This window comes from Furipterus horrens, unplaced genomic scaffold, assembly GCF_987537825.1.
Source record: "Furipterus horrens unplaced genomic scaffold, mFurHor1.1.pri manual_scaffold_3, whole genome shotgun sequence".
NCBI lineage: Eukaryota > Metazoa > Chordata > Mammalia > Chiroptera > Furipteridae > Furipterus > Furipterus horrens.
Window position 1 is genome coordinate 16,861,629 of NW_028327173.1, and position 14,934 is coordinate 16,876,562.

At 44.6% G+C, this 14,934-nt stretch overlaps 1 protein-coding gene across 2 annotated transcripts in view; it reads left to right on the forward strand.

Moving 5' to 3' along the window:
• Nucleotides 1–284: 284 nt before the first annotated feature.
• ARID1A (AT-rich interaction domain 1A) overlaps nucleotides 285–14,934 on the forward strand; it is a 66,911-nt gene continuing 52,261 nt past the window's right edge. For both annotated transcript variants that reach the window (XM_090268862.1, XM_090268863.1), the window contains exon 1: nucleotides 285–1,456. In XM_090268862.1, the coding sequence (XP_090124988.1) occupies nucleotides 323–1,456 (1,134 nt within the window). In that variant the 5' untranslated portion in view covers nucleotides 285–322. The remainder of the gene's footprint in view (nucleotides 1,457–14,934) is intronic.

A 14,934-nucleotide genomic window follows, 5' to 3' on the forward strand; every position in this document is an offset into this window, starting at 1 on the left:
GCCCCCCTCATTCCCAGGCAAGGGCTTGGGGGGAATGAGCCGGGAGAGCCGGGTCCCGAGCCTACAGAGCCGGGAGCAGCTGAGCCGCCGGCGCCTCAGCCGCCGCCTCCTCCTCCTCCGCCGCCGCCAGCCCGGAGCCTGAGCCGGCGGGGCGGGGGGGAGAGGAGCGAGCGAGCGAGAGCAGCTCAGCAGCGGAGCCCCGCGAGGCCCGCCCGGGCGGGTGGGGAGGGCAACCCGGGGGACTCGGCCCCGGGGTGGGGTGGGAGGGGGGGAGACGACGAAGACAGGGCCGGCTCTCCTCGCGGACGAGACAGCGGGGATCATGGCCGCGCAGGTCGCCCCTGCCGCCGCCAGCAGCCTGGGCAACCCGCCGCCGCCGCCCTCGGAGCTGAAGAAAGCGGAGCAGCAGCAGCAGCGGGAGGAGGCGGGGGGCGAGGCGGCGGCGGCAGCGGCCGAGCGCGGGGAAATGAAGGCAGCCGCCGGCCAGGAAAGCGAGGGCCCCACTGTGGGGCCGCCGCAGCCTCTGGGAAAGGAGCTGCAGGACGGGGCCGAGAGCAATGGGGGTGGCGGCGGAGCCGGCGGCGGCGGGCCCGGCGCGGAGCCGGACCTGAAGAACTCGAACGGGAACGCGGGCCCTAGGCCCGCCCTGAACAATAACCTCACGGAGCCGCCCGGTGGCGGCGGCGGCAGCAGCAGCAGCAGCAGCGATGGGGTGGGGGCGCCTCCTCACTCAGCCGCGGCCGCCTTGCCGCCCCCAGCTTACGGCTTCGGGCAACCCTACGGCCGGAGCCCGTCTGCCGTCGCCGCCGCGGCGGCCGCCGTCTTCCACCAACAACATGGCGGACAACAAAGCCCTGCCCTGGCAGCGCTGCAGAGCGGCGGCGGCGGCGGCGGGGGCCTGGAGCCCTACGCGGGGCCCCAGCAGAACTCGCACGACCACGGCTTCCCCAACCACCAGTACAACTCCTACTACCCTAACCGCAGCGCCTACCCCCCGCCCCCCCAGGCCTACGCGCTGAGCTCCCCGAGAGGTAGCACTCCGGGCTCCGGCGCGGCGGCGGCCGCCGGCTCCAAGCCGCCTCCATCCTCCAGCGCCTCCGCCTCCTCGTCGTCTTCGTCCTTCGTTCAGCAGCGCTTCGGGGCCATGGGGGGAGGCGGCTCCTCAGCGGCCGGCGGGGGAACCCCCCAGCCCACCGCCACCCCCACCCTCAACCAACTGCTCACGTCGCCCAGCTCGGCCCGGGGCTACCAGGGCTACCCCGGGGGCGACTACGGCGGCGGGCCCCAGGACGGGGGTGCCGGCAAGGGCCCGGCGGACATGGCCTCGCAGTGCTGGGGGGCTGCTGCTGCGGCGGCGGCAGCCGCCTCGGGAGGGGCCCAACAAAGGAGCCACCACGCGCCCATGAGTCCCGGGAGCAGCGGCGGCGGGGGGCAGCCGCTCGCCCGGACCCCGCAGGTACACAGCTGAACGGGGAGGGGGCTGGGGCCAGCGGGGTTCTGGGGGGGTGGGCGGCGGCTGCCGGGATCAGACCACAACCGTGGGCTACCCCCAGCCCGGGGCCCGCACTGCTGGGGAGCTGCCATTGTCTGGCTCTTCTCTCTTAAAATGGCTGCCTGTCTGCCTTCCTTTCCTTTCCTCCTTCAGCCTTTGTGTGTGGGCCTTTCCCTGAGGTGTCTGCTCCCCTTCTCACTCTCCCCTGGTCCCTTCGAACTCCGGGGGTCTTTAAGGGGGTGCGGGGCAAAATGTGGGGAAGGGCATGGCCCGGGGTGAGAGGGTGCTGGGGCTCAGGTTAGAGGTAAAGGCAGTGGTAGAAGCTCGGGAGTTGAGTGAACAGTTTTGTGCTCACCTGCCGCTCCTCTTTGCGCCCCCCTGCCTTTTTCTAGGCTGTCCCCCATCTGTGCTTTCAAGAAGGGGGCCCCTCGGGCTTGGGGGACCTCGAGGTAGGGCAGGGGCCTGCTTGGGGGCAGCTAGAGGCCGGCTGCGGTTCACCCAGAGCAGTCCGGGCCATCTCTTGTCTTAGTCTCCGTCGGCCCAGTGGCCTGGTCTTCTCCCTGGAAGTGCTGGTAAACAGCTGAGTGATTGGAGTAGTAAGTGCAGATTGCTTTGGTTTGGGATTTGAATTATGGAGGTAAAATCCTTCTGTCAAAGCCAGGAGACAGTTGGTCTTAGGTTGACATCCTATCTGTGATCTGATTGGCTCCCCATCTCCTGCTCTTGGCCATTTATAATTGCCTCTGATGTAATGGTACAACAATCCTGATGAGCTCATAAACTTTTACACTCTGCTTTTCTGCCAGTGATAACCCAAACCATCGCTGCCACTATCTGCCTTTTATTCCAGAGCTGAAATTGGCTGTGACCTTGAGGAGGGAGGTTTAAGCTGCAATACTGTATCAGCAGGAGCAGAGTCCCAGACAGCCTGCCCTTGTTACATTGTGCCCGAAACAAAAGAGGAGGCGGTGGCATTTTGCTTGTACCTTGGATTTATTTTGCTTGTTATGTTTTATGCAGCCTGAAATAGATTCTGTGTTGTTAGAACAGTAGCTGAGTTTTTCTCTACAATGGGTTTGCTGTTTGTTTTGGTTTTGTGACTTTCCTGATGGTATAAATGACTTCTTTGATGGCTCTGAAGATGCATTTGTCTTGAGTAATTTTAACCCTGTTCACTTTACAGAACTGAAATTATTTTACTGGGCTTTTTATTGTGTGGCAAATGTGGGATCTTTATGGGAAGAGGCAGGAGAAAAATTTTTTTGAGAACTGGAAGCTTTCTGGGAGAATTTCATATTAGGTACAAGTATTCTGTTTTAAGAAAGGCTGGCCTCATTCTTTGTTTACATGTTGAATCTTGTTAACACTTTTCTTTTGTTAATTGAACTTTGTGAGTGCAGCTCAGTTTAAGGGGAAACTGTCATCTTTCATGATCTTGAGAGGGAATTTTTCCTAAAGGCTTGGTTTGGTGAAATTAATCATTTGCTCATGGAATATCAGAAATACTAGTTCTCTGTTTTGTCCTCAGTTATCTTAGATTTTTAAATAGAGATTGACCAGTTTTTTCGTTGCATTTTAAGGTATGTTCCATATCAACCTACAATGATATTTAAGATTTGCTTAGAGATTCAACTGTTAGCTACTTTTTAAAAGAATTTCATTTTGCTCTTCTCCTTAATCATGTTTTGTTTTCAATACCTTGGTCAGAAATATTGGGTATTTTATGGAGTCATGTATCTTTTCAAAGAGGGGTTAAATGCTCCCTTCATATCTTCCCCTTCCAGGAGTACCTAGTTGTACCTTTATGGTGTGAGATTTTGTTCACTTAGGTGGCCTAAGCAACTATATTCCCTCCCAATCTAGAACTGCTTTTCTACTCTTCCATTGAGCTGGAAATTTTGAAAATAGTTGTGGTAGATGGCAGGGTTTTTTTTTTCAAGCTCTTTGCCTTGACTCCATGTTTTGAATGATGTTGTACATCTGAGCAAGAAATAGAGGAATTTTCAGTTGGATTTCTAGTGTCTGGAGGATAAATTGAGTTTTTTTTTTTTTTTTTTTTTTTTAGAAAACAACATCCTGTCGTCTCTGGGTCATTCTATAGTCTACATCTCTTTCCCCTTATTTCTCCTTTTTTGGGTGGTGGTGGTGTGGTGAGAAATATACCGTTCTTAAACTGTTAGAGGAAATAATTTGGGATAAATCAAAGCTCTTTAAAAGCAAAAATTAATTTGAATTTTACTGTTTTGGCAAACGTGTGTTTGTTTTTTTGGATAAAACCAAGTTTTGCCATATAATGATTTCTATTTTTCAGTCATTAAACAAATATTTGAACACTTTCTATTTGCTAGGAACTATGCTCTGTGCTAGGTAAAAAGGTAGGAAAATAGATATAGTCCCTATCTGAAAGCTTGTCTGCGCTGCCTTTGGGTGAATTTTCTGATTCCCTTCTAACATCACCAGAACTGGCACTTAACACATTGTAGATCCCTGTTCGATTTCAGTTCAGTTGTCTACTATCCTGAGACAGAGTGGGCTGGTGAGCATTCACTTGTGGAAGACAGTGAAACATCCAGTTTTGTGGGCTGCTTCGATTCAGGTATGTAGTCTAGGTGAGGGTTATAGGTGGATTTTGTTCTGAATTCTCTTTGCTATATTAAGGATAAACCTCTTGTCAGACCATGATACCCTATTCTTAAGCATCCTTAAATAAGACGGTCTTCTTCTGTCTCCTCCTTTCCCTAACTCAGTCTTGGGTTATGAGCATTTTGTAGAGACTTGATTAACACAGCTAAAGGTGGTAATGTTCTCATTTGACTCTGCCTTTTTGAGAGATTAGGTAAGTGTGCACATGTGGCTCTTTTTCACAGGAGCTGGGAAGATCCCAGCAGACAAACTTTTTACTTTATCCCTTTCCATAAGTAGTACTGTGTCTCAGGCTGTTGAATCCTGCTACAGATGGAATACTTTGTAGTAGGTCACCTGTGTGCTTGAACCTGATATAAAGCTTTTTACTTGGGATGCCTTTAGCTGTAGTGCCTCTAGAATAGTACCAGAATAGTAAAAGATGAAATAGAATATGTAGTCCAGAATCAAGCTTGATTTGATTGTAGAAGTTTGGTTGTTAGTTTCTGCTATGGAAACATCAAATGATATTTTTGACTACTGGGAAACAAATACAGGAATCCTGGGCTTATTATGGGAGTGCCTATTGGCAGAAACTGAGCTGGCTGAAATACAGGACTCTTGGCGTTCTCTCAAGTAGGAGGGACCAGGAAAACCACACTGAGATGGCACTTAGTTTTTAGGGGCTTCATCTTTCAGTTCTGTCCATAAGAGTACTAGGGGTGATGGAGGATGCGATGGATGATAGTGAGAGAAAAGAGAAATCATCTAGGACCAAAGTTGACTTGTTTGAATTGGGCCCTGTGAGGACTTTTTTAGGTTCCTTCGTTTGTGTATGATACACAGTAACCATGATAAGTGGCACCTGCTGTAACAAGATGTCTTGGATTGTATTAAACATTTATATGTTGGATTAACTCCTTTAAGGTGTGATGTCTACAGTAGGCCTTTTGCAAAGAGGTTAGTGAAAAATTTTTTTTAATGTAGAAATAGGCTAACGAAGAAATGGTCAGGGCCCCTTCCCACCTCCCACCCCCCAAAGGTTGTATTGATTGGCTTGAAATCCCCAAATTTTAGAAGCAACTGAAGCATGCAAATATGGTTAAAATAATGGTATTCAAAATAAATTGACACCAGATAGTTTTTTTCCTGCTGGTGAGCTGAGACCTCAGTCTTTGAATGGAGTCCTGATTCCTGTGACTTTTATCTCTAGGTTTTACCTTGTTCAGGTTGGTCATTATCATTACTGATACAAATCAAGTTGTGTATGGCACAGTGGTGAGGAGTAAAGAACACAGGACTGGGGAGGAAGAGGAGGCTTCTAGATTAAGCTGTGACTTTGGGCAAGTCGTTTTGCCTTCTCTGTTTCATTTATTTATTCTTCATCAGTAAAGTGAAGCTGGAGAACTACGTGACCTCCCTCTATGATCCTACACACCTCTCTGTGCTTCCGTATTTGACTTGTTATGAGGGTAGCATCTTCCTCTCCGTTTATAAGTAGGGGTCTTGAGACCATCTTTCTTACCCTGGGCTTAAGGAACTCAAGGGTGTTTTCTCCTGAGGATTTATAGGACCAAGCTCTGAACAACTGGGTGCAATGGTCGTCTGTGGCCCTTTACAGAAAAAGCTGTACCAGACTATTTTCCATGGAACTGTTAACGTTTGTCATTAGTCAGTCATTCCACCTGGCTGGTAGTTTAAAAACACTAAATAGTAATTAAAAAATTAGGCAGACTTCACTAAAGGAAGACTTGAAAAATAGTTGCTTCAGAATCTCCCAAGAGGGAATTTTGGGAGTGTATTAGTGGTGGGGAGTGGAGATTCATATATTCAACATTAGCACTGCTTGTTTTGGGGCGATAGGAAGGTGGGGAGAGATGGCATTAAGTTCTCCATACTTTGTGGTGTTTGGGCAGGTCTAGGTCTGGTTTGGGCCGTTGGTTGTAATCTGAGTGCCTGAACTTGCCCTGTAAATTTTGCTGAGAGAGGAGCAAAAGTTCCTGAGACTGGAACTGGAAAAGCTAATAGTCTCAGGATCAATTTCATAGGTGTGTTGCCTTTTCCCATGCCCCTGGTTTTTGAAACTATGTGGTGTGGTTTGCAAGTGGTCCTGAAAATGCTCTTCTTTCTCTTCTATGGCACACCTGAGTTTGCATTTTGTTCTCCTCCTGGCTTAGTAGTTTAGAAGTATAATTTAGGCATGTTAGAGGTATGCTAGAAAGAAGCTTCCCTTCATAAAAGAGGGAAACGGTAGCAGGAAAGGTGTTTGATAATTCTCTGCTTGACGCAGCAGCTTCTTCCCCTCTGAAGGAACCAAATGTTTCAGAGCTTTGTGTAAATACTTGCTGAGCTGTCAATATGTACCCAGGAGGTTTCTGTAGTAAGATGTGAATGGCTCTATAGAATGTTTGACAGGCAAATTAATAAACAGTTTTGAAGCAAAGATAATGCTACTCTCTTCTCGTATGGTGGAATAAAATAACTTGGGAGAAAAAAGATGAGACTAGGGACGAGGGTAGATAGTGCTGGGGGGCATGGAGGGCTTGGAGGTAAGGAAAGATGATCTAAAAGAGATTTGAATTTAAAAGATGCTGCTTTGGAAGAGAAGCCTTTCTCTGACCCTTGGCTTCATGCTGAGTTCAGGGCATGTGGAACCCTGTTCAAAACCAATTGCAATTTCAGAGTGAAAACAAACAAGTTTGGAAAGAAGGCCCTAAATTTCAATAGTGAGGTAAGTGTATTCCAAAAGCTTGGTTTATGAGACTTTGAGTTTTAAAGCCTTGTTCTTTGAGAAAGGTTTTGTAGTTCGGTGAGATGTTTTTAGGGTTGGGTTTGCATTTTTGAAATGCCAGAAAGTAGTAAAAAGATCTACAGCAGCTTCAGCATCGTCTTCAGCCTCTGTTCTGCCATGGCTCTCAGGATTATAAAAGCCTACACCAAGGGCTGGGTTTATTTATATAGTTTTTACTGGACTGCTGTGTATTACATATATGTATGTTAAAACTAATGCCCCCAGGTTCCTGGGTCAGTGCAAAGTCCAAATGTTTGGGGATTCACTAAATCCTGCCTGAAAGGTTATGTGAGTAGATTCAGACTTTGTTTTTGAAATTGTCATTTTAGGATTAAAAACATTTCTGAGTTCCTTCAGTGAAACACTTTTTATGGAGGTATTTTAGAAGTACAGCATCTTAGCTGTCTGCCTGTGGTATACTCTCCTTTGGTAGCCTTGCAAGATGACCAGATTAACCTCTCAGAGTCCCTTTTTAAACCAAATGCACTGACTCTGACACCAGTTTTCTTCACATGAACCATTTTATAGACCCGAGTCCTGGAAGTGCCTTTTTGACCTACCATAGTAGTAGGGAATATGAGTGTAATTATGGCCCTGACCATAATTTTTAGGTTCAGCTAACTTACCAAAGGCTATCAGCTTGTTTTAAAACAAAATATAAAAACTTGGGTTGACACTGACATCGGTTGCCCAGGCCTTTCCCAGTGTGGTCGTGGTGAGGGTACAAGAACTTCAGGCTTGTTGCTAAGAGCATGATTTATAGCTCAGGGAGATCTGGAGATTCAGACGGGCGGGAAATTGTTCTATGTGAACATACCAATTATATACTAAAAAGAAAATGAAAAGATAGTAGCAATCTCTGCTTTGGAGGAGTTTAGTTTTCTTGGGGAAGCATGCGTATGTGTACACATCTGGAAAACTTGCAGAGTAAGGTTTTATAAATGGATATAGGCCAGACTAAGTCTATGGGCTGAAGGAATTGAGAATAAGGAGCAATCAGAGTTAGACACATTACCTTGGGACGGCTTTTGAGAGTCAGTGATTTGTGAAGCTAAATGTTTAAGACAGGGAAAGTTAAAATACTAATTTGCTTTTTCATAATGCTACTCTTGAGTTCCATGGGCTTTATAGAATCCCAATTACACATCTATCCCACAGACCGATCGTTGCCTCATTCCAGTGACTTTGAAAACTTGGATTCTAACTGTAAAATTCCATGAAAGAGTGGTTCCATGGTCTTAGTGGTTCCTGTGGTTATGTGGAGCCTTTAGTTCTTGGCCATTTCAGGGGTTTGGAAGGTCATGTCACCTTCAGTGTTGTAAGCCCTGGACAACTCTAGTGATAGTAGTTCAACTTTGGTTGGAGAGCCTGGGTTTTTTATTTCTTGTCAGAGTTAACTGACCTTTCTTAAAATGAGCGATGAAGTACCTGTTGGGACTGCTGCTATTTTTGAAGGGCTGGGAGCTGAGCTTGAACTGAGTTGCTTGAGTCAGACCTTACATTGTGAGGGTTGATGGGTGGGTAAGGCTGCACATCAGCAGTTTGCTCATCTGTTCACAGAAATGGCTTTTAATATTGTTTTTTTATTAGGTTGGCTATAGCTAAGAAGCTCAGATGTTGCAAATACATGTTTATTCCTTATGGGAGCCTCTAAAATGCAGTGATTTTTTTTATTTCTCCCTTCATGCTGGTCATTGTGTGGTTGGACCACACGACTATGGCACATTTCGAGGGCTGTGGATGCTTGCAGTGTCCAGTGCCAGGCTACAGTGCTTCCACCTGGAAGAGAAGGATGGGTTACTCTGTTCCAGTATGGAAACATGGAGTCTTGAAGTTTAGTTTAGAAATACTTCTAACTTCCTTTGCCTTGCCATTGTGGCATTTTGCAAAAGTGTATTTCCAGTAACTTAGTAGCATTGGCACCATGGTTCATCAGCCACAGCAGGTGTGTGGGGGCTTGAGATAAACCCCTTAGTCAGTCCCATGTTTTAGAGGAATCCAGGTTAGGGTGAATGTTGACTTAACCATCTGGACTATTTATTCCTCTCTGCAGTTGCTGCCCCCTGCTCCCCCACCCCATTTAAATAGATGGAATTAGTTTTTATTGAATGTAAAGGGACATCCGAGTGAACTTTTACTTTTTTGTTAGTCATTTGTGCCTACCAGAAGAAGATGGTCTTGGGACAGGTTGAGTCTTTAGTTCACAGTGGCTTCTGCATTTTCTAAGGGTGTACTGCAGTGGGAAGAAGTCTAATGCCAAGAATGCATTCCAACATGCTGCAGAATGGGAAATTTGATCCCTAAAATGTTGACTTAGTGTTGGTTATGGTACATATTAGAAATCACCCAGTAATCCAGGACAGATTTTTGTCGCCCTTCAAGAAGTTAATGTTGATATAAAATACTAAAGGGCTTCAGCGCTGGGGCTATGTGCTCTGTAGGTTAAGAGTGTTGTTTGAATTTTCACCCACATGAAGAGGAAATGTGCCATGTGCTTTTTTTTTTTACCTCTTGCATTTGGGCTTCCTTATGGCTTTGTTCATTCTGGGTTCCCAAGTCTGCCGTGTTAGATATTAGATTTCCTCCTCCCTTGCCATTGGCACATTCATGATTTTCTGTGGCTCCTCACCAGCAGCCAAAATTTTTGTATGCTTTTCCTCCTTAAACTTGTTAGTTTTCAGCTTGCTTATTTATAGAAATCTCTGTTAAAAGAGACTCCCCCCACCCCAAGATCCAGCACCAGCATGATGGCAGCAGGGGAGTTTAGGGATTGATGTGATATTGGTTATTTAAAAACCCATTTACTGTGTGTTTGGTGGTTTTTTATTTTGCCTCCTGTTTTCCTTGAGGTCATAACTTGCTTGCCAGGCATGAGTGCATCTGGGTCCAGCTGTTTACTCTCAACTAACTCGTGCCTGATGTACTTTGACTTTTAAGAAAAGTGTGAGTTCAGCCACGTGGTGGAGAATTAAAGACTTAAGTCATGCAGGTTGCTTCCTTTTAGAGGAAACGGATATGTCTTTGGGCTCTTCTTGCCCAGTGATTTCCCCTCTCTCTTGTGTAGACCTTAACACGGCTTTCTGTTCATAGAGAATAAGTCATCTGAGCAGAAATGCTGGGGATTAGTTGGTTTTTGTCTTCTCTGGCCAATACAGATGGCTTGCTTTCTTCCCCTTTGGGCAATATTTAGTTCTGGTCCTAAGTGATGGAGTTTGTGAGTTGGTACAGCATTAGTTTAGGATTGTGAAACTTCTTTTTTTTTCTTAATCCTCACCCAAAGACATGCTTAGATTTTCAAGAGAGGGAAAGGGAGGGAGAAAGAGAGGGGGAGAAACATCAATCATTTCCCTTCTGTACATGCTCTGACCCGAGACCGAACCTGTAACCTAGGTATGTGCCTTGACCGGGAATCGAACCCGAGACCTTTTGGTTTATGGGATGACACCCAACCTAGTGAGCCACACCTGCCAGGACAGGAGTGTGAAACTCTTGATAATTTAGATTTGGATAACCCACTTTTCGTTTCAGACTTATTTTTACCTGTTGAGGAATCTGAGCTGCCAAAGATAACTATTGTAAAGGTTTTGGGAAGTAATTTTTATAGATAGTTTATCTATAACTTTGTATTGGGTCAGTGGCAGGTCAAGAAATTTGCCCTAGGGCAAATAGCTAGTAAAAGGTACAGTTTGGATTTGAATCAGGTTTGTCTCATTCTCCAGAGCTGTAACACTATAAACTACTAAAATTGCTTCTCCAAAATAAATTATTCACACTAAGGCTTATTGGGACATTAGTTTTGCAATAGCCTGGAACTCTTAAATGCGGTGAAAGACTGAAAAGCCTTTAGTTACAACTTGACATTATGCCTAGATTTGTCCCGTATGTCCCTTCCACTTTGGATTTTACTTAGGCTTCTGATGAATGGCTATGTGATCCCAGTAGTGAGAATTGGCAGCATTTGGTCCCCGGGCTCCCTTCTTGGGAGGGATCTTGGAGAGTGGGGTTGGGGGTGAGATTCAGGTTCAAAGATAGAGTTCGTCACTTTGATCTAAGTGTGAGTAACTTGCATTATGAAAACATTAGCAGAGTGATTTTACTTTCTGTAACTTGGAGCACTCACTGGGGAGGCAGGGATTATTGTCTTAATTTTCCACTTGGGAAAGTGAACACATAAAGGTTAAGTGCCTGTACATACAGTTTCATAGCAGATGCAGTACTAAAACCAAGATTTTAAGTTCCCTTAGGTTGTGTGACTATAGGCAGGTCACTTAACTTTTCTGAATCTGTGTCCTCAATTATATAGTGGAGAAAAATATCTGCCTTGTAGGCTGTAATAAATACTAAGATATGCGAAAGTACTATTATCAGTTAAAATTCAAACACAAGTCCTGTATGGTAGAGCCTCCTGCTTGAAAGCAGGATAGAATCAAGCGGTTAGACAGATTGATCTTCACTAAATTAAAAGCTGTCCCGTAGTTCTTAGCTACATCTGAATTATATTAATGCTTAAAAAAATTTTATTAAGCACTTGTTATAGTTTGAGAGTTAGAGTAGTGCAGTGGTTCTCAGTGTGGTCCCTAAGCATCAGCATCAGCATTACCTGGGCCCTGTTTAGAAAAGCAAACACTCAGCCAGACCTATCAAACCCAAAGCAGTGGAAAATGCTGGCTAGTGTTTTTTTGTTTGTTTGTTTGGTTTTTTAAATCCTCATCCGAGGATATGCCTGAGAGAGGGAGAGGGAGAAAAACTTCTACTGGTTGCCTCCCATACATGCCCCAGTGATTGAACCTGCAACCTTTTGGTGCGCAGGATGATGCTCCAACCGAGTCACCTGACCAGGGCTGGCTACTTTGTTATAACAAGCCCTCCAAGCAATTGTGATGCACGCCCAAGTTTGAGAGTTACTGGGTTTATGCATATATGTTGTGGGCTATGGAGTATATCTGAATTATCTCAGGGTCTTCTTCCAAATTATATCCTAGGCTAATGTTTCAAATGTATGTATCTTCCTTTCCCATGATATTAAAGTGTTACTGAATGGAGAAAAGGTTAAAAGTGCTTGAGGTTGGGGGAGAAGAAAATACTTTGAGATGGATCTTCCATGCAATAATGATGAACTAGTGACAAAATATGTCTGCTTGTTTGTAGGACTTGAGGACTCCTGCCTTCCATTTTATCTCTTTCTCTTAGCTTTTTGGTGATAGCATGAGGATAATCTGAATCTGTGGTCCTGGTTGTTTGATGAAGGTGGAGAAGATTATTTTAGGGTGATATTCTCCAAGTATGATCAGTTTAGTAAACGGCGTAAGTGATTCTTGAAAATGCTACTGGAAGGCCAGTATTGGAATGTTAATTAAATGCCATGATGTCCCTAATGGCCATCTGATCTGAGAACAGGGCCTTTGGTTATCTGGTGATCTCTCTCTCTGTAGGCTTCTCTCACCTCCAACCCCTAATGGCCACCTGGAGTTTTGCTATGATTCCTTTCCTTGAGTCACTTGTGAAGTCCTAGCAAATAAATCCTGTAAGTAGACTCCTGACAAGTCATCCCATTTCTGATGTAGATGAGGTCTCTATGAGAAGTGGACATCTGAGCCAAGATTTGTTTCCAGTCATATGACTTAATTAAGGCTTATGCTTGCCCTGGCCAGTGTGACTTAGTTCATTGGGTGTTGTCCTGCAAACCAAAAGGTCGCAGGTTCAATTCCTAGTCAGGGTACATGGATGAGTTGCCGGTTTGGTCCCCAGTTGGGTTGCATGTTAGAAGAAGGGACTGAGCAGTGTTTCTCTCCCTCTTTTTCTCCCTCCCTTCCCCTCTCTCTAGAATCAATTAAAGAAAAAAATTATTAAAAAAAAAAAAAAAAAGGTGGAGGGTCATGCCTAGCACAGAAATGGAAGTTATATAAATGGTTAGGTAATGAACATTAACAATGCAAAGACCAAGTGGAGAACCAGTGTTCTAGTTCACTTGGGTTTTCTATAAACCTGATGTGGTTTCGATATCCTTTCCATTAAAAACAAGTATCCTAGTACCAGAGCTCTTTTCCCTCCTGCCTGAGAAGTGAAGCAGTGATCACCGTGACCTGGCTATGATGAAGACAGAGGCTTCCAGGAGGCAGTATGCTGACAGTTTGATTTGTGATTTGGTACTTCTATGCACAAATACTCCAGTAGGGATTCTTACATTCTGCGTGTGTTTGAAACTCATTTTATCATCCCGCTGACTTTTAGCTTTATTTTCCCTGTTCTTCTTATATTCTTCCTTTTTCATTCTCTCTTTTGATGTCTAACTCTGTTAGGAGAATGCAAAGCACATGGAGACCTCAGTTAACTACCACACCAGTGCTGGTAAGATGTCTCATTTCAGGACCGTAGAAACATTTTTTACCACTTTCAGATAGTCATTCAGTGAAGATTCCTGGTATCTCGTGGAATGGCCTGGCTAACTAGAGGCAGAAAGTGCCTACGTCTAACTAATAAACAAGTTTCCTAATGATCTCTACCTTTCTCTTTTCCTACTTTATCTTTGGTCTGGAGACCGTTGCTTAGCCCTGTGTTTTTTGGGTTCTCTTGGCTCAGGACATATTTGTAACTTTCTTGTTTTTTTTTTCTAATCTGTGATTTGAATCTGCTTTCCTAGTGCAGCATTGACTTGGCTTCTTTAAAACCAATACATAAAGTCTCAAGTGACCAATATGTGGTCTCATTATGGTATTTTGGGTTAAAATAAAATAAGATTGAGATAGCTGAGTTCACCCACCTAGGTACATTCACCAAAGGGAAATTTCTTTGTGCCTTGCATAAGACAATCTCAAAAGAGTGTATGAGCTAAAACAGACATGGTGTGGGACGGGGGTAGGGATACATTTTAGCTAGATTTCCATAGGTTAGCATGCCAAATCCATCCCAATTTGATTATACTGGTCAGAGATGGCAAATAAAGAGGAGAGACAAATAAGCTTCAGGAAAGACAGCTGGCAACTTTGTTCTGGTCCCATGTGTTTCTGGTATAAATAATGAAGCCAGGGTCTCCTGTAAACATTTGTGTGGATAAGGGAGTAGAGAAGATTGGTACCAATGTACTCCTTTTGGAGCTTTGAAAGGACGGAAAATTTTACAGGACTCTGGCTTTTTATTTAGGGTATTGCTGATGTTAAAAAAGCCCGAGGATTTGGGGACACCTATAATCTTAATAAGGATGGCTGTGCCCTGGGCCATTCTTTATCTTATGTAATTGTGCCTGTTATAGTTCAGAGTGGACTGAGGGGGACCAGGTGAAAGATTGGCATTTTTGGAAAGTGGTCCAAGGCAGCCCTAGGAATTAATGAAATAATAATAGCATTGCTGCTGCTTCTCAGTGTCTTTATCAAAAGACAGGATGATTAGGTTGACAACAAAGTGTGATAAATGGAATCCCTGACTGCATGTAAATCAAGTTCCTACAGCTCAGTGGTGTGTCACAGATAACCTTTTTTAGTATTGAAGGAAAAAAAACTATCAGGATATAGAACTGTGCGCTCAGAGAAATTTAGGATCTTTTTATATAACCCCTGCAAGATTAGTCCGAGGTTGGAGTTATAGGTAAAATAAAAAAGGATTGAGGGAAATGAGAGCTTTTTAAAGAGAAAACAAATGAGGCTTAAAAGTTTTGTGGCTTAGGGGCAGGTTTTGCTTAGCTTTTTTTGTTTGTTTTTGAGCAGTATTACAAAGCAGTTTAATAGGGAAGAGGGAGGAGAATTTTAGAAACTAGGTTAGAAGAACTAGGTGTGATTTAGAAGTATTGTCTTTATTGAAAAGTTGGTATTGCATCCTCCTGGGTGAAGCTCTGTCAGGTTTACATGACCATTGCCTCTACATGTATTCCTTAAGTGTATCATGTCATTTAATCATTAATGACACATAAGCAGGGCATAAAATGTCATTAAAAACTGCCTCGTTCATTTGGGCTTGTGGTCCATCCACACTAAGGTCCTCTTCCTAGTTAAAGCACCAAAGGATGGTTTGTGGGAGGAAGTGCCTTTTTCTGGTG